Source organism: Accipiter gentilis, chromosome 17 (genome assembly GCF_929443795.1).
Source record: "Accipiter gentilis chromosome 17, bAccGen1.1, whole genome shotgun sequence".
Classification (NCBI taxonomy): Eukaryota; Metazoa; Chordata; class Aves; order Accipitriformes; family Accipitridae; genus Astur; species Astur gentilis.
In genome coordinates, this window is record NC_064896.1 from 29,819,081 (window position 1) to 29,844,375 (window position 25,295).

At 44.0% G+C, this 25,295-nt stretch overlaps 2 protein-coding genes across 3 annotated transcripts; both read left to right on the forward strand.

The window, feature by feature from the left end:
* The first annotated feature begins 136 nt into the window (after nt 1-136).
* KNSTRN (kinetochore localized astrin (SPAG5) binding protein) lies at nt 137-5,789 on the forward strand. Its single transcript, XM_049821044.1, has 8 exons — nt 137-255; nt 1,312-1,444; nt 1,595-1,651; nt 1,881-1,980; nt 3,696-3,810; nt 4,117-4,178; nt 4,327-4,401; nt 5,300-5,789. The coding sequence occupies exons 1-8, from the start codon at nt 192-194 to the stop codon at nt 5,429-5,431; spliced, it is 738 nt and encodes a 245-aa protein (XP_049677001.1). The 5' UTR covers nt 137-191; the 3' UTR covers nt 5,432-5,789.
* A 122-nt stretch (nt 5,790-5,911) lies between these two features.
* On the forward strand, nt 5,912-24,181 carry IVD (isovaleryl-CoA dehydrogenase). 2 transcript variants are annotated; one of them, XM_049821040.1, is made up of 12 exons: nt 5,912-6,078; nt 8,191-8,280; nt 10,193-10,244; nt 13,048-13,217; nt 14,693-14,786; nt 15,257-15,393; nt 16,439-16,535; nt 19,659-19,752; nt 20,955-21,036; nt 21,430-21,534; nt 22,196-22,268; nt 22,411-24,181. In XM_049821040.1, exons 1-12 carry the CDS (start codon nt 5,929-5,931, stop codon nt 22,542-22,544), a joined length of 1,278 nt encoding a protein of 425 aa, XP_049676997.1. In that variant the 5' UTR covers nt 5,912-5,928; the 3' UTR covers nt 22,545-24,181. The 2 variants fall into 2 exon arrangements, with proteins under 2 accessions (XP_049676997.1, XP_049676998.1); XM_049821041.1 differs by lacking the exon at nt 5,912-6,078 and adding an exon at nt 7,786-7,907.
* Nucleotides 24,182-25,295: the final 1,114 nt, after the last annotated feature.

Genomic DNA, 25,295 nt, shown 5'->3' on the forward strand with positions numbered 1-25,295 from the left:
CGCCGTCAAACCCGCCCGGTGAACCCGCCATGGCTGCGCCTCCTTCTCTGAGGGAAGGAGCGCGCGCAACCGCCCGCGGGGCGGGGCCGGCGCGCAGAGGGAGAGGCGCTCCTGCGCATGCGCGCGGGCCGCCCGACCGTTTGGCGGCGGGTTCGATTCAAACGGCGGCTGAGGCGGGGAGCGGGGCCACCATGGAGGGGGAGTCCTCCCGCATCCCCGTCTACAGCGGGCTTCACCGCGCCGGGCTGCCCGCAGGTGCGTGTCCTCTCCGGGAGGGAAGGAGGGCTCTGCTCTGTCCTGCTCCGCCGGTGGAGGGCCGAGGTGGCGGAGGGCTGGGGTGCGGGGGCGGGGGGAGCGGTGTCTGTTAGGGAGGTCCGATGCTGCCTTGGTCTGAGGTGGCCGCCGCGGAGTCTAATTACCGGCTTTATTCGACTGCTTTGTCTCTACGGCTTCGGTTAACTCTCTTTTTCCGCCCTCTGAGGAGGGCGGGCGGCTGCTGTTTGCCTCACGGCTCAGCCCGCCCGGGCAGTGCTGGGCCTCAGGAGAGCGCGTCTCCCGCTCACTGCACGCAGCGGCCCACGCAGGTTACAGATACTTTCCTTCGGGGGCTCTTGCTTCTATAAGGCTTTTGATACTGCTTATAGCGTTTTAGGAACGTGAGGCAGCCAGGCTTAATGTTAAAAACTTGGGAGCTAGTCTGCATCGGGGGAAACTGCCATGTTACTGTAGTGCTTATGGGTATGTCACCTGAAAAATACCTTGGGTGGGGGGAGCTTCTTAAACCCACTATGTGCACAAAGCTTTATATACTCACACAGCTGTGGCTTAAGGCCAAATAAGCTCTACATATAAACCTAGTTCTCTATAGTGTTATTTTAGAAGTGTATCTACTCATAGCGAATTGAAATATGAAGCTCTCTTAGGTGAGAGCTTCAAGTGGGCTGCGTTTGTTTTGCTTCCAGTGCTGAACAACTTTTCTTGGAGCCCTGTGGCATGCTGTCTGCTTGATGTTGGGACCTCCCTTATTATCATGTCTCTATTATCATTTTCAAACTTTGTCTCATTAGTGCTAGCCTAGTAACTGTGTTTTAACACTGTCTACCATCTGAGCTATCTGTGGCTTGTTCTGGACCCTTAATCCTGGGTTAAACTTGAAGACTGCCCTTAGTTGTCACTGCCTTCAAGTCTCCATTCTAGCCACATATAATTGTGATTTAGCTCAAATTGAAGATGTAAGAAATCCAGTAGTTCTGCATATTATGGTGGTCTCTTGTAGACTGTAGTGTTTTCATTGTTGTCTTTTTCTTGCAGAAATGCAAATGGCTTTTCCTTCAAAGAAACAGTGCATCAGCAAAACAGCAGATCTAGAGTTCAACAAAGATCCCAATTTTAACTTTAGCTCAAACATTCCTGCAGATGGTGTCTTCAAAGCTACAAACCAAGGGTAAATGAAAGTAAAATATTGATGGATTTACTACTTGGCAAATATCCTAAAGATGGCTTAGCATTTTGAAAAATTTATCGGACCAACAGACTTGGTAATCTGCAAGAATTCAGTGGTCTTCCGGTAACTGTATTTTACCCATCTTTTAAGGTTGCCTAAATCTGCCAAGAAAGTGGAACCGCTTTCAAAGAAGACAGCTACAAGAGGGTATGTTTCCTGAAATTTCTGTTAGTTGCCCTCATGCAGTGATGTTACCTCTTGGAGGGTTATGATGAGCTCTCACCCCTGTACAACTTTCTTGCCAAGTTTGCCGATTAAAGCTCTTGGTCAGAAACAAGAGCAAATGCTTCAAAAAGGGGCATGTTTGTGGAAGTAAAAGAGAAGGTGTATAATACTGATATTTTTGCCCCTAAATCTTTGATGTTTGACTCTACAGACCTCTCAACAGATACAAACTAGAATCAGAGCTGAAGACCAAGAATCAGCTGTTAGAAACAGCCAAACAACAGCTATATTCCAGACTAACAGGAGCACAGGTAAGGAAAGGGGTGGGGGGGAAATGAATAAATCATTGAGTAGTTCCTATATTCTGATCCTTACTGGGTCAGATCAAAGGATTGTCTTGCTCGTTTTCCTGTCTCCATCGGAAGTCAGTAGAGTTTGGGTGGGCTGGGTTTTTCTCCTCTGATACCTGTGATATCTGCTAGAACCTGTTAATCAGCAGAGCTGCAGATGTATTTGGATGGATAATGCATCCAGATTACTGTTAAATAGTCATCAGAGCTCTAATTCCATTTTAAACTCATTGTGGGAGAATATTTCAAGTTCATAGCTATACACTTGCATGAAATTTTATTAAAACAGCCTTGATATTGCCAGATGCTTCCTACCTACATCAAGAGAAACTATAAGTAATCACTTGCCATTGATGGTTTGAGGTCTATTAATTCTTTTTCTTCTGTAGCTCCTAACGTATGGTAGATAAGCTACTCGATTTCCTTATTCCTTTTGCCCAGTCTCTCCTAGCTTTGTTAACCCATCACGTAGTCTGGTGTGAAAGTGCATACAGTACTGAAGATGTAGGTTCAGGAATGTGTATGGTCTCATTTCAGTAACGAAGAACATTCTACTTGGATTTTGGTCACTGCTGTGCACTAAGTTTGAGGGATCCTGACCTCATTTTCTTCTGAGTATTTAATGCAAAGCTCAGTTTATATAAGCTTGTTTCTTCATGTGCTCTTGTATTATATTGTTGCCTAATCTTTTAGTGTCTTTGTATTCTTCTGCAAGTTTTTTCCCATCTGCTCAGCACTGGTGAGGCCAAACCTGGAGTATTGGTCGAGTTCTGGGCTCCTGGTAGAAGAGAGACATGGACATACTGGAGAGACTACAGCAAAGGGTCACTAAGATGATTAAGGAACTGGAGGAAAGGCTGAAGAAAGCTAGAACTGTTCAGTGGATTCTGTTTCAAGCAGATTTGACTTTCTTGAATCAAGTTCAGATTCAGAATAGGCACTTTTATTCACAGCCTCTTACAGATCACTCTACGACACACTTGGCACAATTTCTGTCATGTGCAAGAGGCCCTACTGGTAACCTTCAGTTGTAAAAGCTCACTTTATTTCCTATTTCTCCACTAGTTACTAATCTGTGAGATGATCATTGCTCTTATCTCGCAGCTTGATTTCTTTAAGAGCCTTTGAGACCTCCTATGAAATGTTCAAAAAGCTTCTGACACTATCAGCTGGATCACCCTAATCCACATACTTATTGATTCTCTTGGAGAATTGCATTCAACTTGTGAGGTTGATCAGCTTATCCGATTGCCTGGTAATATCTGAGCTGTGTAGGGAAAAGTGCTGTGGCTTAAAGATTCAAAGATGCCCTTTTCTTCCCAATGTTTCTACACTCTTCAATGCATCAAATGTTTGAATTATTTATATATATATGAGAGGGAGCACAAGAAAAGATATGCTAGGATTGCCTAGAAAGAATTTATCTCTAGGGTCAAATTTTTCTGGTAATGGCTATGACATGCAGATGCGATAAACGTATTAATCCTGTCAAGAAGCAGGAGTAAGGGTCTGCAACAGACTAATTTGCTATGGTAGTAGAGACAGAAGGGCAAGATCTGATTCTTGGTCCTAGCAGAGCACTTGTTAAGTCATTAGCATCACACTCAGTATTACTGACTAATGAGGAGAAAATCTCCTTGGAAACTTGATTCACTTGCAACCTGTGTTAATGACAGGGCATTATAAAGGAGTTAAAGGAGGAGAATGAAGGCCTGGTACAAGAAGTTGAGAAGCTCAAGAAATTTCAGGAGACTTGCATGGTGATTTTAGAAAGCAGAAGCATTGATCCTGGTAAGGACTATGCATTTCACATACCATCCTGGTACTCATTCTTCAGAACTCTTCCCGCCCCATTGTGACTGTTCATAAGAGATTTGGACTCTGCTTCCTTGTGAAGGAAATACTGCTGTAACTCCAGGGGATGGGTTTTTTCTAGCTTAAGAGAAAAAGCCTGTTCCTGTAGTATGTCCTGTCCCAGATAAACTTAGAAAATAATTTAGTCTTTCTTGCTGTAGCAATTTACTTTGAAAAGCTGTTAGTTCTTACAAGCAAAGCTATCTGTATATTAGAGGTTCACTAATGCACCTCATAAATTAGTTACAGGCAGCAACATTTTGGAGGAGGAAGAAAAGACACAAGAATGCCAGAAGCAGACAATGGTAAGAAAATTTTGAAATGGCAATAGGAGTTAAATGGGCTTTGAGAGGTTTGTGTGCTACTGCCCTTTTCTACTGATGTTGTGGAGACAGCTGCTGAGACTTGCATTTATTTGCATTATATTAAACTGTTTTCCTTTTGGCTCTTCAGCTGTTAACTGAGAAGCTCATAGAAGAATTGAGGCTATTTAACCAAACAGCTGCAAAAGAAAAGGAGGTGCTTCAGGTAAGAGTGTGACTTTGGCTCAACCAGGTAATGAATGCTTGCTGCTGAGTGAGAATCTGAAGGTTATTTTGCTCCTCCCAGTGCTGCTCAATTCTCCAAAGGAACTAGACAGCAAAAGTCTGCAGTATTACTCATGTTTTGTTATATGTGCATTAAGGAAACTGTATGTGTTGCTCCCCTTCTAAATAGAGGGCTTAAAGCAAAGTTTATGGCAGGGCAATGTTAATTTTCATCTCTGTCATTTCAAGCTGAATTGTACACAATTGAACTTGAAACAAGGTAGAAGGTGAAAGTGATATTAATGACTGATAGCTTTCAAGTTAGACTGAATCAATTCCAAAGTAAAGATGGATGTCAGTACTGGAAATGGAGCTGTCTCTGCTTAGACCAGCTCCTTGCAGGTGATAGTTTTCAAGACTGTGTTGCAGGTGGTTGTAAGCACCACTGCCAGAATGCTGATCCCTCAGTCTGGGTGTTACACTGGAATTCAGAAGATTTGATCTAACTTGGGAACTGTTGCAGACCGGTGACCTCGGGGGTAGTCTCTCTGGGAACCAAGAAGTATGCAAGCACAAGCAGCGTCAATAATATTGTCTATATACTGACCAAAATAGTCATTAAATTACAGTTCTACAATTCTTGGCAAGAAGTTTAAGAGCTAGTCAATGAAACTGCTATTATATCAGACTTCCTAAACTTTGGTCACAGGTAAATTGCCATTTTCCTCAAGGAACAGAGGTACAAGCTATCCCAGTGAAGGTAGACTGATCTTAAGTTTAGCAGGCAAGACCCTGCTGAAGAGTTCAAATGCTTTAGTTGGAGCTGCTTTAGAACTTGGCTTTGCTATTCTGTACTTTAGTGTCAGTAAAATGTTGTGTGCCCTGACTTCTCTACACAGACAGCGATGGCTAAGTGGAAATCAGCAGCAGAAGAGAGACACCGGTCCCTGGAGAAGCATTCCTCCTTTCAAGCAGAAATTAAGGAATGTTCAGCAACGCTCGATGAGTTGGAGCTGCTCCTGGCTATGTGAGGCACAAGAATGGACTGTACTGTCTTCTTTTTTTTTTTGACGTTTTGCTCCTAGTTGAGTGCTCTCTACTTCACAAACCTATTTGTTAACATTAAAGCAAGGAGCAGGTCGCTGCTATCTGGTGGGACAGCACCTGCTGGGGGGGTGGGAAAGGGAAAGCCGGCCTGGCTGCCTGTGCTAGCACTCGTTGCTCTTCCCTCATCAGCCGGGGCCTTGCCTGGACCTTTTCCTTACCGCATGCCTTGCTGCTGAACGGCTCATCCGCCTCGATCAGTCAGCCTGTTGTAACTATTAGTGTTTTTAACGCATTAAACGTACTGGAAGGACGCACAGGACGCTGTTACCTCCCCGAGGCAGCGCTGCTGCTGCTGCCGCTGCCCATCTCCGCCTCCCTCCGCTTTCCGGGCCCCACCGGCGCAGGCGGGCGGCGGGGTGGGCCGGGCCGCTCTCCCGGGGCCGGGCCGCGCCTGCGCGCCTGTCCCGGCCCGGGAACGACCATGGCGGCGGCGGTGGTGATCGGACGGTCGGTGGTCGGCGCGGGATTGCGCGGAGCTCGGCGGCGCCAAACGTTGGGGCTGCTGCGGCGGGGCTGCGCGGGCTTGGCGGTGGACGACACGGTTAACGGGCTGAGCGAGGAGCAGCGACAGGTAGGGGCCCGTCCGGCTCTCCGGGCTGCCCGCGGACGGGCGCCGCCGGCGGCGGGCCGCCATGCTGGGGCCGGCGGGGGTGGCGGAGGGCGGCCCCGGGCCCCAGCGGCGCGCCTCCCCGCCGGGAGGGGCGGGGGTGTGTCGGGGATGGCGGGCGGTGATTGGCCGTCGCTGTGGGGAGCTGGCCTATCCCCGGGCGCGCAGAGGGGGCGTGGCGCAGACCCCGGCGGCGAAGGCGCGCCCCGGACACGTGTCCGGCGGGCGCTGCGGGCGGCGATCGGCCGGGCCCCAGCCAAAAGGCAGTCCCCGGTGGTTCTGCCTCTTCCTCGTCGGGGGAAGGCGCTTCTTCACGATAAAACACAGCACGACGCGTAAAAGAAAGTCCACGGCGTTCCGCTTGGGCCTGTTTGATCAGAAACGGCATCACCAAAGAAACAAATTGATTGGGTCTCGTCAAATCCTCTCAAATAGAGGTGTTGCAGCTCCTCCAGCTTGTTCCCTTGCCCAGTAGGGGACCTAAAGCTTCAGGATAATAGTTTTTATCTTTACTGTTTCCTACTGTGTTCAACTGCAGCCTAGCGTTAGCCATCGTAGCACTTACTCCCTGCTGCCCCAGGGCACAGAGTCAAAGGTGGTGTCTTGAGAGGGTTGGTCCAGACAGGCTGCTGCCAACGAAACTCTCTTCCTTGGTGCTTCTCAGGTCTGGAGCTATAGCCTTACTTTCTATGACAGTGCAAGCACACGGATGTACAGAATAAACTTACTTGTTCTCCTTTCTTACTACAGAATTATTCTTTGCCAGGTTTGTGTTTGTGGTTTATAGCCTTATCAGCTCAAATTAACTTGATTTTTCTTTGTGCTTCTACATTCAGCAGGTGTAAAAGGAGAAGAATATTCCTGTAGTTCATATCTATCTGGTGGAAAAGCTGAAAAAAATCAGAAATAAATCTTCAGTAGTGCTAGTGAACCTGTAAAGTAACAGCACTGCAACTTAAAAACTGGCTTAGAGTATCAAGGATGTCTGAGTCTATCCCTCAATCTCTAATTGTTTAAGATTTTTTAATTACTATGGTTTTAAGCTTTACGCTCAAGTTCCCTGTTGTCAACTTTGTAACATTGGAAACATATCTATTGTGTTTTGGGGTTGTTTTTTATAAGGTTTTAAAATCTATTAACAGGGGGAAAGCTTGTTTGGTTGGCCATGGAAACTAATACATCTTCTTAACTGTAAAAAAGAGGGTGCTTTCGGTGTGGTGTTGAGAGAAGGACAGAGAAGTGTGGGCGTATTTTGGTTTGTTACTTCTGCCCCTTCTATGGGCTTTGGTTATACAGCAGAGGCTTTCCATCTCTAAGACTGTTCCTTCACCATCATTAATTTGTGGGAATAAAGAACAAAAAGCAAAAATGGGATTATTAAGCTCTACCATAATATCTAGACAAAGTTTTTAAATCTTCATATTAAAAACACTTCAAAAGATACTGTATATATTTTCTTAGTCTGTGTAGAGACTTCTGCAGAATACGTGTATGTAAGTATTCAGTTTTTAAAATTTAGAAAAAGATTTTGAGATTTTTTTTTTTAATGCTTGGATCAACAAGCATACCTGACTCTATCAAATTTTCCCTCTGTAGAAACTAGTAGGCTAGCTAACGTAGTTCCAGTTTGATACACTAACATGTTTTAATTAGTATGCATGCTTATTACAGGCATCTGCATATAATTAAATGAAACAGTAAACAGCTACTGGATGGGGATAATGCATCATAAGCTCTGTTCATCAGCTTTCAGAGTTTTCTGACCAAAAACATCCCCTGAAGCCCTAGTGCAGGCAAGTAGTTAAGTAGCATTCTCTTATGTTGGAGTAAGACTGTTAAGGTTAAATGCTGAAATGAACTTGAATACATCAGTATCTTCTCTTCTAAAGACTAAAGGGCCTTCCATACGGTCTTTCAGCCAGTAACCTGAAACATCGGTTTCCTTATCGTCTTGTGCTTCTGGGTTTGGGATCCTGGAGTCACCTGTCAGGGCGATGTTAGCAGTATCCTAGGGAAGAAGATGACAATATATTGATGAGATGTAACGTATGTGTTTCTTCTCATCTCTTTTCCCAGCTTAGACAGACCATGACAAAGTTCTGTCAAGAGCATTTGGCTCCGAAGGCCCAACAGATTGACCAGGAAAATGAATTCAAAGGCATGCGGGCAAGTATTTCATGTGTGCATTTAAAATAGATGATATTGAAAGCCTGTCTGTACTTTGATCTGTACATTAATGCAGACAAAGAATCCCAGTCCACACCACAGGAACATATGCATTAACTTTTCAGACTTGAAAGCCATAGAGAAAACAATTTTTTGATTTCCTGTTTTGTCTTTTGTTAACAAAACTTCAACAACCTGGGGCAGAACCCAGCCAGCATGCAATTAAAAAAAAAAAAAAAAAGAGGGATTGATAATGGTCTCATTTAGATTCTTATAGTGTTTTGTATTCTCCTAGCTAGGACCCTTTCTTGGACATCTGAGTTTCCTTTCAAATTTGTTGTGAAAACATTGTGTGCAAATGCTGAAATATAGGGTGGTTTGACTGTTGAGCTGAAACTTGCCTTCCTAATAAAAACAACAAATTCTGTGCAACGGGATGGTTTGATTGATGAAAATGAGAGATCTAACTATTGGTTTTCATAAGCTCCACAAGACTTAAAAAGCTCAGAACATCTGCTAGGATTTCCCAGAGCTCTGATGCTGACATTTTCAGGGATATATGTGCAGCTTTGAAGTTAAGTATATAAATTTAGTCTGGCGCGCCAGATGTCATCCAGAGCTATTGAATAATACTTTTTGAAGTCTGTGGAGACTATTCACTGATAACTCTCTTATTGCTGGACACTGAGGCTGTGTGACAAGCGTTCACCTGCATGTCCATCATGTTGCGGAGGAGAAGCTGCAAGTCTGAAGCAGCAGCAAAGAGATGGCCCCTCCAGCATACATGTGGTCCTCGTTGGTGGCATCGTTTGCTACTGTATTATGTCATGGCTTCCCTCTTATTCTTGGATGCTGTGTGCCAGACACAGCTGATGCGTATGTCTCAAGTCAGCCGGCAGCTCTGTGCCTCAGATCTTGTAGCTGTCACTTGAGTGGTGGTATTGCCAGAGTGATAAATCTGGGTAATAGGCAAATGGAGGAGTCAGCGGTCAAGGAGGCCTTGTCTTCTAGCAGATGAACTTTGTAGCATATATGTCCAACTAAGCAAAACTCAGTAATGCTCTCTAGTCCCCATGTGTGTCTAGTGTCCTGGCAGTCTTGAAAACCTACAGGTTATGTACTTGAGCGGCCCTTGTGGATTTGGCTCCTTTAGCTTCACAAGTCCAAAGTGTTCTCAAATTCTCTGTTGTGGTCACCTTTTATAACTTTTCTCGTACCACCTGCAAGGCGAGCAGTACCTCTGTCTGCCCCAGCTGTAACATTCCCATTTTTTTAACCTCTCCTAAGGAGGCCTTTTTGGCTTTACTTAGCAGCTTCTGTTCTACTTGAGGAGTTAAACTGCCAACTAATAGCAACTCTTCTAAGTATTTCCAGGGTTTCAGTCATGGATCGCTTATGCTAACCACTCTTTGAGGCAGCCACAGGCTGATAGGCTTACGCAGTACTGCCAAAGCACAGTGACAAGGATGTGTGGAGTAAAAGACAAGCATAAATTCAAGTCATCACATCCTAAATAATCTTTAGCAAGAGATGGTATATGAAAGCGTAAAAGTGTAGGTTTTGAAACCTACACTCCCTAATGGGAGGTTTTAATTCAATGAAGTTCTCCTTAAATCAGGGAATGAGTTAAATATTAGGACCTGTCCTTCCAGAACTAAACTTAGGTTGCGAATTTTCACTGAATTCAACAGACTACTCCCATGTGTAGTGTAACTAGCATTGTCAAGTCTGTCTGGGTCCTTAGTCCAAAGGATGGAGCTGCTGCTGCAGGAGGCATAGGTGTTGCTGTATTTATCTCTGAGATATCACAAGAATAAGGTAAACTGATGTGTCTGGTGAGCTACCTGGGAAAACTTCTTATGCTGATGCCCTGACAGTGAGTCTGGACTGATTGCTTGTTCTGTATTTGCAGGAGTTTTGGAAGAAACTTGGGGAACTGGGAGTTCTGGGGATCACAGCTCCTGGTAAGTCTGTTCCCATGTTTTACCTTCTGGTGGGTGATTCTTCAAACAAAAGAGAGCCTACTTAAACTCACCCTGTCCAGTTCATAACAGCCTTATCTGTGATGTGACATCCATTTTGTCCAGAAGCTCCTATCTTCATGTTTTTTAAAAACTCTCTTTGGCAACTTTTTTATTCTTCGTTGAATCAGAATCCTTTTTTCCTCGTTAGACTTCTGGATGATTACAAAATGCCTTTTACAATTTAAAAGTACTGTTCAGAAACGGTTTCTCCACATATAACATAGGCAACTTGAACATGTTTGCGCTTCTCCAATATGAAGCATTTGCTGCAAGTTTTGAAGAACGAGAGCTATAGATAAAAGTATCCTAGAACAAACATCCATCTCTAATAGGAGAAGTTAGAGGGTATAAAACAATGTTGTGAAAAGCTGTGATAGCTAATGGAGAGCTGACCACATCCAACCAGTCAGAAAAAATCAGGGTAAATCTTATTCAGCCTTGTCCAGGTTAGTTGAAAAGTGTTTTGATTAATGTTATAGATTACCGAGGCTGCTATGGTCATGCTGAATGCACTAACACAGTGTAATGAGGAGAAGCCCTTAGTGGAGAAAAGCAGCCAATGGGGCCTTTATTTCCCCATCGTAAAGTCTGTGTTTCTAGATGTGTGTGTGCAAAGGCTTCTGCAGAAGCAAGCTGAATAGCAATGTGTTGAAATAATGCCTCTGCATTTCTTTCAGTGGCACTGAGTCTGCTTGAAAGAGTCTGTATTTCTGCTTTCTTTCTCTTTACTCTTCCCAATTTACTGCTGCTCCTGTTTTTTCTCACTCTTACCTTCTTTCTTCTTTGATGTTGTGCCTGAGGCTTACAGCAGTTTCCCACACTATAAATAAGCCGTCCCCTCGTGAGTCCTGTCCTTTTTGATTTCCTCAAAGATTTACCTCTAAAACCCTCCTATGCCCAGAATTTTTTGCCTTATTTTTGATTGTATAGCTATGTGCAGTTTCTTTATTGGCATTGGTTTTGTTGAAGGAGGTGGAGACTGGGATTTAGGATGTGAAGATAATGTGAAATCTTATGAGGGTGTATGCTCAATTAAATGGTATATTTGGGCACCAGTGGATCAAGTCTTTTAAGGGAGTATTTTAAATAACAGTGCTTTTTGTTTTCTTTTTAGAACTAAGAAAGCTATGTTGGTTTGATGTAGTTTTCCATTTATTTTATAAAAAGCTAAGTTAAAAAATGCAAATATGTAGCTACCATGGAACAATAATACAGGCATGTCGTACATAAAGAGTAATTTTGAAAGGGTGGTGTCATTCTAAATCACACTATGGTTTTGTATTATATGAGAAGTTGTTTGGCAGGGTTATTTTCTTGTACCTTTTGGAGTACAAAGCGATCATGGGCCAGTACTGCTTATAGCAGGCAGTTACCTTTCCGTTCTTGAGGCAATAGCACCAAACCCATCCGTTCCATAGGAATGAATAGAAAACTCTTGTTTTGGCATATAGGAGAAATTGTTAAACCCGTCTTTTAGGATATTGATAGTAAACCCCCAAACTCTTATTTGTAGTAGAGAGAAGTGATTTCAGAGGGTAAAGAGCCCTGCAGATAAAGACTGGAGTCAGAACGCGTGACGTAGGGGATAAGACTGCATATAATGCCAGTGGCTATTGTGTTAATTTGATGAGTTGGGGGCAGTAGCCCTCTTTGAGCCCAGGCTGTGCGTTCAGCTCTTTGGCCACTTTGAGCCTACAAACATATTTGTTCTTACCATTGTTGCTGCTTGCTTACAGCATTCATGTTGATGACGAGTAAGTGCTCCTGGATTACCTCCCTGACTACTTTTCAGTGTTTACATCCTTCTGTTTTAGTTCTAATCTTAGCAGTACAATCGCTTGCTTCTTGCCTGCAGAACAAAGCTTTTACATTGGGATGTGACTGTATTTGTGTGTATATAAATGTGTGTGTAGGTATATATGTATATATTTATGTAGGCTGTCAGCTGCTCAAGGCCATTATGCATTTCTCAGCCTTCTCTTTTTTTCCTGCCTTCTCTCTCTCCCTGTTCTACTGTGTGCCTTTTTATCTTTACCACTGATTTTAGACTCAGCTCAGCATGCCTTGCTAGTTTGCCAGCTACGATGGTCATGCTGCTCTGTCTCACTTCATCCTCTCTTGAAATCCCCATTCTTGCTACTGGTGAATTACAGCAGTTATATTTATGGATCATTCTCATTCTGAGTCGGCCACCCATCAAAATGCTGGTCTCCTGCACATTTGTGGGCTTAGAGAAGTTCCTAGTGCCCCACTTTTTGAGTAGTTTGAAGATTCCTTACTTGTTTAGGCGTCCTTGTTAGGACAACCGTGGACTTTAAAAACTTTACCTGTGTTCCTTTGTCCTCTCACCAAATACAGGTTGCCACTTTGTGATTTAATCATCATGGTAATATTAAGGTTGCACTTAAGGGTGGTTGATGAGAAGGACTCACTATTGTGCAAGTGTCGGTAGCACGTTTTAGATGTATCCTTATGCATGTTATATGTATAAAACTATGCTGTACAAGTAAATTATTGATTATGCTGAAGAAGTAATATCACTGCGCCTTTAAGATAAGAAAACTGAAATTTAGAGAGGATGGGGAAAGCCAGAGGTGCCCAGCTCAGGGACAGTATCAGTCAAAAACAGAAGCTCTCTTGTAAGTGTCTTAGATCTCAAACAAAGCTGAGCCCGCCACTGGGATCTTGTGCATGTGTGATATACTCCATGGTGGTTAACATGAAGTTTCTCTTCTCTTTTCAGTGGAATATGGTGGATCTGCTTTGGGGTATCTGGACCACGTGCTGGTGATGGAGGAAATTTCTCGTGCATCAGCAGCTGTTGGGCTTAGTTACGGTGCCCACTCAAATCTTTGTATCAACCAGCTGGTGCGTAACGGCAATGAGGCCCAGAAAAATAAGTACTTGCCCAAGGTATGTGGCTGGAATTGGGGGGGAACTGGAAAACATTTGGGTTTTGGCTGCATGCAAGGATGAGTGTCTTTCATGATGTGTAGCATCTTAAGCACTAGCCGATTTCAGTCACCCAACCTTAGGAAATGTTGTACTTGCCAAACTTGCCCTTCTCTAGCTTGTTAATTTTTTGTCTGTTAATCCGTATTGACCTTGGCCTGTGCCGAGGTCCGTGCCTGTAGGCAACATAGTCCAGCTTTCTGGAGCTGTGTTACTAAATGAGGCTTTGAGGTGACACTGGATGATATTCTTCCAAATTCCCAAATCGTTTTGAGATTTCTGAAGGAAAGTCACTGTTTTCCTATTTTATATTCTCCATTTCTCACTGCCCAAATTTTTGGTTTGCCTATGCTAATTAACTACATCTGAAACTTCATCATTTGGGGCATTGATGTTTGTGACTCAAAAGCACGTTAAACAGATTTCAGTATTTAAATGCATGGAAAAACTTAACTAGTACATTGAATCCCAGCTACTGAAATTTTCAGCAAAATTATCAGTGCAAGAAACTTGATTTAAACGACACGCAAAGTTCAGTGTCACTTCCTGAAAGCATTGTGCAGCATGCTGATATGTAACCCTGAATTGTCCTCTGTGCTGCTCAGGTGAATTTTAATGTGCTCAGTAACTGCTTTCCAATGAGATGTGCTATCACTCTAGTTCTTACTTGTCTTGGTTCATGACAGAGTACTTAATGGTACTTAACTAGTTTTGAGCATATCATAAGACTTCTGTAGAAATGCACTGATGGATTGAATTGGTTGAACATGTGTCTTAAGCATTGAGTCTCTTTTTAAAAAAAAAAAATAGATCAAAAGGAGGAGAAGATGGATAAAAGTACACATGGAGCAAAAAAAAAAAGGCAAGGAGAAAAGGGCAGGATGAAAGGAACAGTGAAGAGGAAGCAACAGCTATGCCAGAGCCTGGTATGAGCAGGCACAGAAGGAGGGTGTCCATATGCTTATTGTAGTGCGAGTGTGGGGGGACTGGGCTATGAGAACATTGCTAAGAACTTTGCAATCTCTTTTCATCCCCCTCATTGGCCTTTTGTGTTGAACAACTCTTGTTTATGTAAAAGGACAGTCATAAAGTGCAGAACAAGGAGCTTGTGAAAGGCATATGGCTGCCTGCATGGTTCTTTGGCACCTTCCTGGAAAAGGTGTTTTATAAGCAGGGCTGTACTCATCTAGCTCAGGCATGAGTTGAGTCATCCTTCTCGCCCCACTGTGATTTGGTTCTGTTCCCTCAGCACAGCAGCACAAGGGAGCTCCCTGCTAGGACTCTACCAGGAGCAACGGCTCTCGACTGCAGTTCTTGCATAGAACAGCTACTGTGGAGATTCAGTGCAGAAAAAAAAATTGGAAGGCAAGCTATAGAGGGAACAGAAACAATGCTACTATTCTTCCTTCCTTTCTTATATTTGTCTTTTCTTCCAGCTAATCAGTGGGGAACACATTGGAGCCTTAGCAATGAGCGAACCCAATGCTGGATCTGATGTTGTGTCCATGAAGCTGAAAGCAGATAAGAAAGGTAAAGCCTGTCACGTGCTGCCTGGATAGATAGCCAGCATAAATAATGTCTCCTGTAAATTTAGACTAACCTTCCCAACACCACTGAGATATGGTGCTTAGTCTTGGGTATACCAGTTCATATTTGCAGGCTTGTGCTGCCTCCCAGGAGACTCAAGGTGTGAAAAAGCCAGGTAGTGAAGACACAAGGTGGGTGGTTGAAGGTCTAAAAGTGGACTTCTGATTGTGGTGGTGGAGGTTGGTGGTATGATGGAACCAGTGGTAAGTGCCTTAGTTTGTCAGGCATTTGTTAAACTGTCTTTGGACTCTAGAAACTAAGGAAATGAGTCTTCTTGAACTTGGGAAGGATTTGTGCCTGCCGTTTGTGGGGGTCTTAAAGAGCATCCTTGGAAGCCTGTTTTGAAGTAATTAGAGTGAGGATATAGGTGTTGCTCTGTTGTGAGCTAACAGATTGCAGCTCTTTGCTTCTAGGAGACTACTTTGTTTTGAATGGGAACAAATTTTGGATCACCAATGGGCCAGATGCAGATGTTCTCATTGTTTATGCCAAAACTGATGTTAATGCTGTTCCAGCCTCCCATGGTATAACTGCGTTCATTGTGGAGAGGGTAGGTTTAATAATTCTTACAAGCTTATTGTAGTGTGGTTTTTAAAGCTAACTCCTTCACCCTAACTGACTCATTTAGAAGCCAGCTAATTTTCTTTTTACATCTGTCAGCCCCTTGCTCAAAGACAAACTACTTTGTGCCTGAATTTTATAAACCCATGAGATGAGTCCTCCGCCCCAGTGACATGGCATACTGCACTGTCAGCTGGGCACTCCTGGATTTTGGTATCCAAGCATGTAACCAGTTTTTAGGGCTAGAAATGTGGAGAGAACGGACAATATTGTAATATAAAAGGGCTTGCCAAAAATTGTCAGAGATATTGGAGGCCTTATAAATATGTCCTACTATCCTATTATCTAACTTCATGTGTTTGTGGTTTGTTTTTTTTTTTAAGTCAAAACATTAAAAATAGCTCCATTCATCTCTTTCTCCCAGTTTCTTTCACTGCCCCTTTGGAATCCTGAAATGACCCAAACACGCATGCAAAGCACAGCAGCCCAAAGGGAGAAGAAACGGGCTGTTCAACAGGGAGCCCTTGGAAAACAGGAATCTATTGGGGTTTTTTCTTCCCTTTTAATTATTTGAGGCTATGCTATACACATCTCTGTCACCACAAGGAAGCTGTAATAAAGTAAATGGTACTGGAAATACAAAACCTCAGAGATCAGTAAACCTTCTGATGGACTTAACCTGATGTAATGATTAGAACAGTTCAGTTACTGGCAAAGCTTGCAACCCTTATTCAAGAAGAGTCAGTGCTGGCAGCTGTCCAAATAATTTATTTATTTAATATTTACGTCCATTAGAAAATAGATGCACTCAGTTCATACATACCCCCGACGTGTGCATGTTTCTCTGCTCATTTGCTTCTTCCGCACTTGCACTTACACCATTCTTGTTCCCAGAGCAGGCAGTTTATTTGGACTCCCTTCTGGTACCCTATGCACGTTCATGTGGTCAGGGAAATTTCACAGACATGTAGTGATTTTATTTAGACTGTCAGAATTGAGATTTGAAATGTATTTTGACTGTCTTGACTTTGCAGGGAATGCCAGGTTTCAGCACAGCCCAGAAGCTCGATAAGCTGGGAATGAGAGGGTCTAATACCTGTGAATTGATCTTTGAAGACTGCAAGATCCCTGGTGAGTTGGGTTGAAATCATGGCAGTATGCATGTGTTGATTTCCTGTCTTCTTGATCAGATAAATTGGATCACTAATTACATGCGTGTTCAGACTGTGACCTAGAGGGCTTTGCAGATGGTTATCTGCTCTTTGGCAGCCTCACAAGAGAGCTGGTGAAACTGGAAAAGTGCAGTCTGCTGGATTGCAGTGAATGAGCACATCCCTTGTTAGGTCACTCCTGTTTCACTCTCATGGACCGAACTCTTAACGACTGCTTCTGCAAAGCCTACATGAGGCTTCCACAGAAACTTGTTTGTTTCCATTAGAGCTTCCCGTCTTGTATATTGGAGAGCTTATTTGCCTTGAAGTTGTTTGGTTGGGTTTTTTTTTCTTCAAAATCACTGGAGACTATCCAACAGACTTTTGGTTTGCCTGTAACATTTCTGAGTTCTTTTGGGGTCAGGGCCTGAGAATGGATAGGCCCTTTTTTCTTTCCCCCATTAGGTAGTAAAGCAGGGGCCACAGTAATGGCCATTTTTGTTACTCTGTTGGCTATTTTTGTTGATAGAAAAATTACAGCCTCTATACAGCAAGCGGAGGAGATGCCTTATCTGGACTCATGAAAATGCTAATTGCATATCAGCAGAGCAAGTAACTCTCCTGCTCCCCATACACAACCAAAAGCTGCTTTGCAGTAAGTGGAAGAGTTTCAGCTGAAATCTGACATTTCTAACTTTATTGGATCCCTCCACTCTGAAATCAGAAAGGCCAGTGCCCTAGTCTTCAGATCATCTCCTGGGTAATCATCCGTACAGAACAGCATGTTCTCATGGTAACAGGATTTCCATTTTCTCATCACTCAGAGAAGAACATCATTGCAGTGTTGAAAGTTAACATGCTTTGCACTCTGGCCATTAATGCTGCTTCTGATCTTCTGCCTTGGAAGCTGAACCAGTTTGATGCTGTTTCATATGTCTGCAGGATCTTTCTCTCAGGTCAAGATGTCCTCTAGCACTGCAACTCCATCCACTTTAAAATACATACGTTTCACTGTCAGCCATGCTCCACTGAGTGGCTGGTGTTTTTCTCATACTAACTGTTGTCCATGGATTCATTTGGTCATGTTGCATTGGTAAAAGTTGGTTCAGAGCCCAAATTTTTTTTTCTTTTTTTTCCTGTGATATGCAGCCAGCAGGTCTGCCTCCCTTGTGCAGTCCAGCTCACCACATACCTAGCCATCCCTCTTCCTGGGACGTACAGGAAAGTGTTCAGGCTATTCAGTCCTTTTTTTAGCTGCAAGATGTCATTACTCATGAACAGCTTTGTCACTTTATTATTACCGATGCTGGCGTTTGTGTTCTGTTCTTCAAAGTAATGTTTGCTATTAGTATTTTTCTTTCTTGTCTGTGGGGCTTTTGAACTTTTTCTCTGAAAGCCAAGCTTCATGCTTCTTCCTCTTTCTAGCTCCAATATCATGATGATGGCCCTGCAGAGGCTGCATTTTTTTCATACGTTACATCAATGTGCTTTTCAATAAGCAGGAGACAATGCAGTCCATGAGCTTGTGCCCCTGAAAAACAGATTGTTTATTTCAGGAGACTATCTGCATTTATCCAAGTCCCGTATCACTTTCACTTTGCATATCACACCTCTGCATCTCTTGTGATCCCACCTGGAGTACTGCGTCCAGCTCGGGTGGCCTCCACGTAAGAAGGACATCTACCTGTTGGAGCGAGTCCAGAGGAGGGCCACGAAGGTGGTCAGAGGGCTGGAGCACCTCTCCTATGAGGATGGGTTGAGATAGTTAGGGTTATTTAGCCTGGAGAAGAGAAGGCTCCTTATAGCAGCAGCCTTCCAGTAACTAAAGGGGGCCTATAAGAAAGCTGGAGAGGGACTTTTTACAAGGTCGTGTAGTGATAGGACAAGGGGTAATGGCTTTGAACTGGAAGAGGGTAGATTTAGATTAGGTGTAAGGAAGAAGCTCTTCACTCTGAGGGTGGTGAGGCCCTGGAACAGGTTGCCCAGAGAAGTTGTGGCTGCCCCATCCCTGGAAGCGTTGAAGGGTAGGTTGGATGGGGCTTTGAGCAACCTGGTCTAGTGGAAGGTGTCCCTGCCCATGGCAGCTGGGGTGGAACTAGAGGATCTTTAAGGTCCCTTCCAACCCAAAACATTCTGTGATTCTGTGATCAAAGTCTGAAGCAAATGTTCTCCTATGTGGTGTGATCGGTGGATAATCTCTCCATCTCCAAAGCACAATTGTCAGTCTTTAAGCTCTCTCCTGATTGTACGAGTACAGCCTTGCCGAGATGAGCTTTTTGATCCTGCTTCTCTTTTTATGCTTGTTAACATCAGCGCGTGCTTTAGATTGTCCCAAAGTGAAAGAGTTTCTTGAGGTTTTTTTCTCAGCCCATTATCTAATGTGGTTATTTTCCTGTTCCATTTTCACAGAAATACTACTTGTCTTTTTAAAGTGTTTATTTATAACTGCAATGTTCTGTTCAGCCCCCCTCACAGAAAGGGGGATAATGGTTATTTGTATTCTCCAATCTCAGAAGACTAATATATATCACTCCAACATGTGGTAAGTGGTGAGCTTTGACTGCTTGCCTGTGTAAGCTTTGGTTCCTGTATTGGGAATGCTCAGAGAGGTGACCCAAGCATATCAGACCTGGATGTGCATTCATTTCAAATACACACTCAGCAGACATCAGATGGTAACACTGTCAGTTTGGGTTAGGCACAAACTAATGGGATGGTGAAGGGGACTCCCAATTTGTCCTCCCAGGCTATTAAGTCTGCTGTTCTTGTTGGTACAAATGCTGAGCTGGAAGATCTCTGGAGAGCACCTTACTCTTTAGAAAACAGGCAAGAGAATAGCAGTGATTGTAGACACACTTTACTGCCTTTACTGCCTTTGTCTTTTGGGCTTTGGTTGGATTAGAAAGACATTTCAGTGGTAGGAAGTATATGTATCAAAACTCAGCACCTGTCTAGCTCATCCTGAATGTTTGGGTCTCAAGCCAAAAAGAAAGGTGAAGGGGACTGAAAGTTTGAATTTTTCTCCCCAGCAAACACAAGCCCTCAGACAATAGCTTATCTTAGTTTTGCACATAAGTAAATCGCTTTCCTTTGCCAATTGCAGCTGAAAACATCTTGGGGACACTGAGCAAAGGAGTCTACGTTCTGATGAGTGGATTGGACCTGGAGAGACTCGTGCTGTCTGGTGGGCCACTGGGGTAAGGGTTTGTCATCTTTTGTAACGCCAGAAGTATCCTTCACGATCACCTACCCCACTGGGTCTCCAACTGGGGTTGCAGCTCTCAGTAGGTAGCAACTTGGATGGGGAACTGAGATACTGGGGCAGCTTCTGAGAGAAGAGGAAAGGCGGCTGGGAGGAGGCAGCTGGGTTGGAGTTGTGGGAAGGAAGCCGGAGCAGGAAGATCCTGTAGCTGCTGGGTGCTCTAGCTGTGTTGTAGCTGCTCGCCGCTCTAAGGGACTCCTGATGGAGGGGACTCAGCTCTGCACTCCCAGGCAGCCATGGCTTGCTCTGCACGTGCTCTACCTTTTCCTTTAGCTCTCTTCACCTCTCCACTCTCCTCATGCAGTTTTTTTCACTTTGAAAACATCTATGTGGAGCAGAGGGGCAAGGGATAGAAGAAGCAATGCCAGAAAGAAAGTTTGCAAATCTCTGCCTTCCAGTGTAGCACAGGCCACAGACCCTCCAGAGCATGCTTTTGAAATTATTAGTCTTGATGTAAACATTTCCAGAGATGGTAGATCTGCCTTGGTCCCCAATTGCTTGCTTGGGTATCCCTACAGCGTGTATTACTCTGGGAATAACCAGCTTATTTGCGTTACTGATTCCTTAAAATCTAAAACATTATCCAGACTGTCACATAGGAGGACCACTGGGCTGGATAAAGGGTTTGTTCTTCATTTATTCAGCCTTTAAGCTCCCTGGTAATTATTTTTACCCTATAGTCCTTTTGTCCTCCCAAGTGGTCTCTCTGTACTAATCCTCATGTGGAAAGACTATCTTCCACAAAGCAGAAGGAGAGTTTTTCACCCTTCTTTTTTGTGTCTGTGCTTTTTTTTTATGGTATTGGCTAGTACTTCTTGAGTTGGTAGTCTCTGGAGATGAAAAGCAGCACAAACTGTCCTGGCTACAGTTGTAAGAAAGCTATTTAATGTTTTTTTCTCAGTCCCCTGAATTAAGAAGGTAAGACCTTACCACAAGATGTCCCAAATGAGCAATGTGTAGAGCACTAGGGAATAAAATGAGACCTTTGGATTTTATTCCTAGCATTGTTTGAGTGGAGCTATAGGAAGACAGCAGCATATCATTTTAGGTACAAGAACCTTTTTGCCTTAGATTGCACTTCCAAGGTTTAATTATTATTAATAGTTCTGTTTTCCTGCATATCTGTGCTTTTCTAAGGCTCATGCAAGCTGTTCTTGACCACGCAATTCCATACCTACATGTAAGAGAAGCATTTGGACAGAAAATTGGCCACTTCCAGGTGAGGCAGAAAAGCAATTGGTAATTTTTGTTGTCTTGCTTCTCTTTAAAAATGAGAAGACAAAGAGCTCTGCTGTGGGAGGGCTTTGCATGGAGAAAGTTGCCTGGAGTTTGTGCTGGGGCTGCATGATGTAATGATGCGGTGAGAAGGTGAAAGGGTCTCTGAGCCTGTCTACCTGCGGCCAGTGTTAGTGGGTGAGGGACTGCGACTGACATCTGGGAGTCTGTGAATTGACAGAATCTCCAGCTTCCTCATATATGTCTGCTGAATCCACGTCTTCTCATTTGTCTAGTCTCTCTGAGGTAGCTTGGGGATGGGTGATCCCCAGTGCTCATGCAGAAAATAATCTTCCCCTTGCTCATGTTAATGTCTCTCGTTTTCTGTGACATGCAGCTCATGCAGGGCAAAATGGCTGATATGTACACACGGCTGATGGCGTGTCGGCAGTATGTCTACAACGTGGCAAAGGCCTGTGACCAGGGCCATTTCAATGCAAAGGTGAGCTTGCTTCTACCTGGGTGGTGTCTGCTGGGGGAATTCCTTTCCCTTTGGTCCCAGATTGCGAGCAGGGTGTAGGTTGTGTACTGGCGGTTAAAATGACAGCCTTAAGTGCTTGGGTTTTTTCCCCCAAAGAAAAAGAAAGCCTTGTTCTACAAGGCAACAGATTTAACAGCATCAGTAGGTGTTTATTAGAAGCCCAAAAACAATATCCTGGCTATTGTAAGGGGCTGTAGCAGTCATTTGGAGGTGTTGTCATCTCCACAACTGGCACTGTCACCACACCTCTATCAAAGGAGGGGACTGAGTGTTTAACAGTTGAAGCACAGAGCCCTGCATCCCAAATCAAATCACATTGCTTTCCTGTGGGTGTGATGTGCATTTGTGAGAGACTGGCTCCCCTGCTGCACCTTTTTTTTTTACTTTTTTTCTTTTTCCATCTTCATGTGGCCTTTACAGACCTGACACAAGTGTTCTGTAGTGACAGAAAGACTGCTGCAGCTTCCTATGTGCTGGGGAATGAATCCTGTGCCTTTGTGATCAGGTAGTTCAGGCTTGTTAGCAGATGTCTGTAGAGTAATGGAAAGGTCAGAGCAACACAGAGATTGGAGATGGGCAGGTGACACCTTTCCTGACTGTCATCATTGTGACTCTCCTTTAGGACTGTGCTGGAGTGATCCTGTATTCAGCAGAGTGTGCTACCCAGGTGGCTCTGGATGGGATTCAGTGTCTGGGTACGTCGCTGGCAGTGTTCGTTTCTTTGAGCTATTGCTGGAGAGAGCCAAGCGCAGTGCAGGAGCAGTGGTCTCTCCCATCCCACCCTCAGCCCCTGAAATCAGAGAGAAGAAATTACTTTTAACTTCTTTTTGGTTGCAGGTGGGAACGGTTACATCAATGACTATCCCATGGGGCGTTTCCTGCGTGATGCCAAGCTCTATGAGATAGGGGCGGGCACCAGTGAAGTGCGCAGACTTATCATTGGCAGGGCGTTTAATGCCACTTTTAAGTAACGTCTGCCAGTGGAGGGGCAGCACCCTGACCACCATGAGGCCTTTGACCATAGAGGCTGGAGCGCACAATTCTTGTTCTTCCTGCTTGTGATTCTGGGATCGTCACTTGTGGAATCTCTTCTGCCTGCTCTGTGAACAGATGCTGCTGGACTGGGCTTTGACAAAATGAATCGGACGGTAGCATGGAAGGAAAAGCGTTTTTTCTCTTCTCATTATCATCTGTTTATAAGCCATCCTGATTCTCAGTGTTATGGGGCTGAGGTTCATCCAGGGAACATGCCATCTTTGAAGCAGGCTGGTGAGCAGTATGCCTGAAATAAGAGGAAGCCATTGCTGAGCAAAGAAAGTCAAACCCCCACCCCCAGCCCCAAAAATGGACACAGAGGGAACAATTTTGTTCTTTTAAAAAGAACTGAGTGCCATTAAATAGCTAGCATTTTACAATATTACCACTGGAAGGTGAAATTTCCCACTGTGACCTTCCAATGGGATTAATAACTTCCATTTTGGGAACTCGACACCAACCACATCATGGCGGTGGCTGTCATGAACACTCAAGCATCATTGATGCATAAGCAGTGTTTTAGGTGATGATTCCTAAAACCTCGTTAAAATACCACATCTGTTTCTTCGCATACTTCCTTTCCTATTCCTGCTGCTTCTCGAGATATTTTAGCACAGCCCCAAGTCTTTGCTCCTCTGATTGACTACCTCCTGCTGTGTTATTCATTCAGAGGTGTCACCATCCATCATTCTGGTAACAGTTAAAACGTCAGACCTGTATTGTGACATCCATGAATGAAGCAGGCAGGAGGAGGTTGACTTTTTGGGTTGGGGTTATTTGTTTTTGTGTTTTTTTTTTTCTGAAGGTTGTTCTTTTGTCAAAAGCATGTACTCACACTCCACCTTCAGTTGGTTAAAGAAGTCAGAGCGAGCACAGCAGTATTTGTGGGTGTTTTCAGTGCATACTATATGCAGCAAATTGAAGTTTACCTAGCCTTATTAAAGAAAATGGCACAGTATACTGCCAGCCTTAAAGAGTGAATCACAAAGAAAAATCAGATGTTGTAAATATGACAGAACAATTAATTAAACAGTTGCCATGTAGGCAATCTGCCAGTAATTTAAAAAAAAAAAAAAGGGAGCTTAAAGCTTTGTGGTTTGTTTTTTTGTTGTTGTTGTTGTAGTTGGCATCTATCTATACTAGGTGACGGTAGACTAAAAAGGATTTAAAAATGCCACAGATTCAAGAAAAACTCATCTTTCTGAATTGCCAGGTAGGTCACCAAGTGTTATAGAAGTTATAGAACTTCAGTTTATCCAGAAATAGAAACAGCTTCTGAAGTCATGGTGGTAGTGCCTTCTTCCAAAGCTTCATGTTTATTCAGCTGTGGTGGTTGGCTGTCACTCTGGAGGTGTCCCAGTGTTTGATTTTTCAACCTTAATCCCTGGATGGAGGTAGCAGAGAGTGGACAGAGGTGGCCTGTCAAGAATATCTTGTTGAGCTGCACCTGAAAATGGTTTGGAAATGAGCCTTGAAGTGAAGTGCATGTCACATGTGAAACACTAAGTGTGTCACTGTATGTTAAGAATTTATTATTTATGTGACCAGACACTTATATTTTATCACAGAATGATTACAGATGTTGTCTGCTCTTGTATGTGCAAGTCACAAAACTACTGCAGCTGCTACAGCCCAGTCTAGTGTCCCATGGGAAGCCTGAGGGCAGGCAGGAGTTTTTGGATTTGCCCATGCGATTCGGGTAGCAGATTCCTGCTGTGATGAGTAAGGGTGGCTGTGCAGCCCCAAACCCCTCAGCCCTCGTCCCTCCCAGCGCTGCAGGCTGCCCATGTTTTTTCCAGCAGTCTGTGGCCAGGGCAGGTATGCAGCAATGGGTGCTGCCAGGCTCAGCTGCTCTCTACAGCAGCTGCAGTTTCTGTGTCCCAGTAAAATGGCAAATCTAACCGGAGAGGTGGTGGGAGCACTTGCAAGGGCGGTGAGGAGCACAGGCACAGTGTCTCCAACACATATTGGAAACTCATATTTTACCTGTATGTTCTTCAGCTCTTTGATATGGGAATGAATCACTGCAATTTTCGTTGAAGACTCAAAAGATCATAGGAACTGAATCACTGTGTTATGATCCATCTCTGGCCAGAGGAGCTTCTCTAACAAGTGTTAGAGCCACGCCAGGATGTTGTGAGATTCAGACTGGTAAAAATAGGTTTTCTAAGGTGGAAGAAACCTGCATATTTTTAAACCTGTCCTCTAACATTGGAGAGGTCTAATTTTTAATACACATAATAAATAACGCCTTCACTTTCTAGGTTGATCGGCACCTTGGAGTTAAAGGTAAAATGAATCAATGTCTAACGCATCATGGGACAGGGTGGAGGGAGAGATTCATAAATCTTAAGCAGGGTTATGTTAATCAAATCTCACTTCCGCAGCAGCACTACATGGGCTGCCTTGGGAAAGGGCTGGCTTTCCTTGCACTGAGCAGGTTTGGCTGTGGTATAAAAAGAAGGGCTGGGGAGTGCTCTTCAGGGGATAAGGGTTTTAATCTATATATGATACTAATAAAATAAGTGCTTGCTGGGTGGTCTGTGCTCCTCAGAGGGCACATGCAGACCTTGCCTGGTACCCACTGCAGCGCATTGGGGCTGGCAGCAGCAATGGGTACAGAGTTTCTTTCCCTTGTTGTCCCTCCCTCTTTCTTTACCAACCACAGCTTTTTCCCCTAACTCTCA

What these genes read in the sequence shown, in the direction of transcription:
- KNSTRN (XM_049821044.1), top strand. Translation starts at nt 192, where the DNA reads ATGGAGGGGGAGTCCTCCCGCATCCCCGTCTACAGCGGGCTTCACCGC. An exon ending in CCAGACTAACAGGAGCACAG is followed by an intron (nt 1,981 to 3,695) that starts GTAAGGAAAGGG and finishes TGTTAATGACAG; the next exon opens with GGCATTATAAAGGAGTTAAA. An exon ending in AATGCCAGAAGCAGACAATG is followed by an intron (nt 4,179 to 4,326) that starts GTAAGAAAATTT and finishes TTGGCTCTTCAG; the next exon opens with CTGTTAACTGAGAAGCTCAT.
- IVD (XM_049821040.1), top strand. Translation starts at nt 5,929, where the DNA reads ATGGCGGCGGCGGTGGTGATCGGACGGTCGGTGGTCGGCGCGGGATTG. An exon ending in CTGTCTGGTGGGCCACTGGG is followed by an intron (nt 19,753 to 20,954) that starts GTAAGGGTTTGT and finishes TGCTTTTCTAAG; the next exon opens with GCTCATGCAAGCTGTTCTTG. An exon ending in AGGGCCATTTCAATGCAAAG is followed by an intron (nt 21,535 to 22,195) that starts GTGAGCTTGCTT and finishes ACTCTCCTTTAG; the next exon opens with GACTGTGCTGGAGTGATCCT.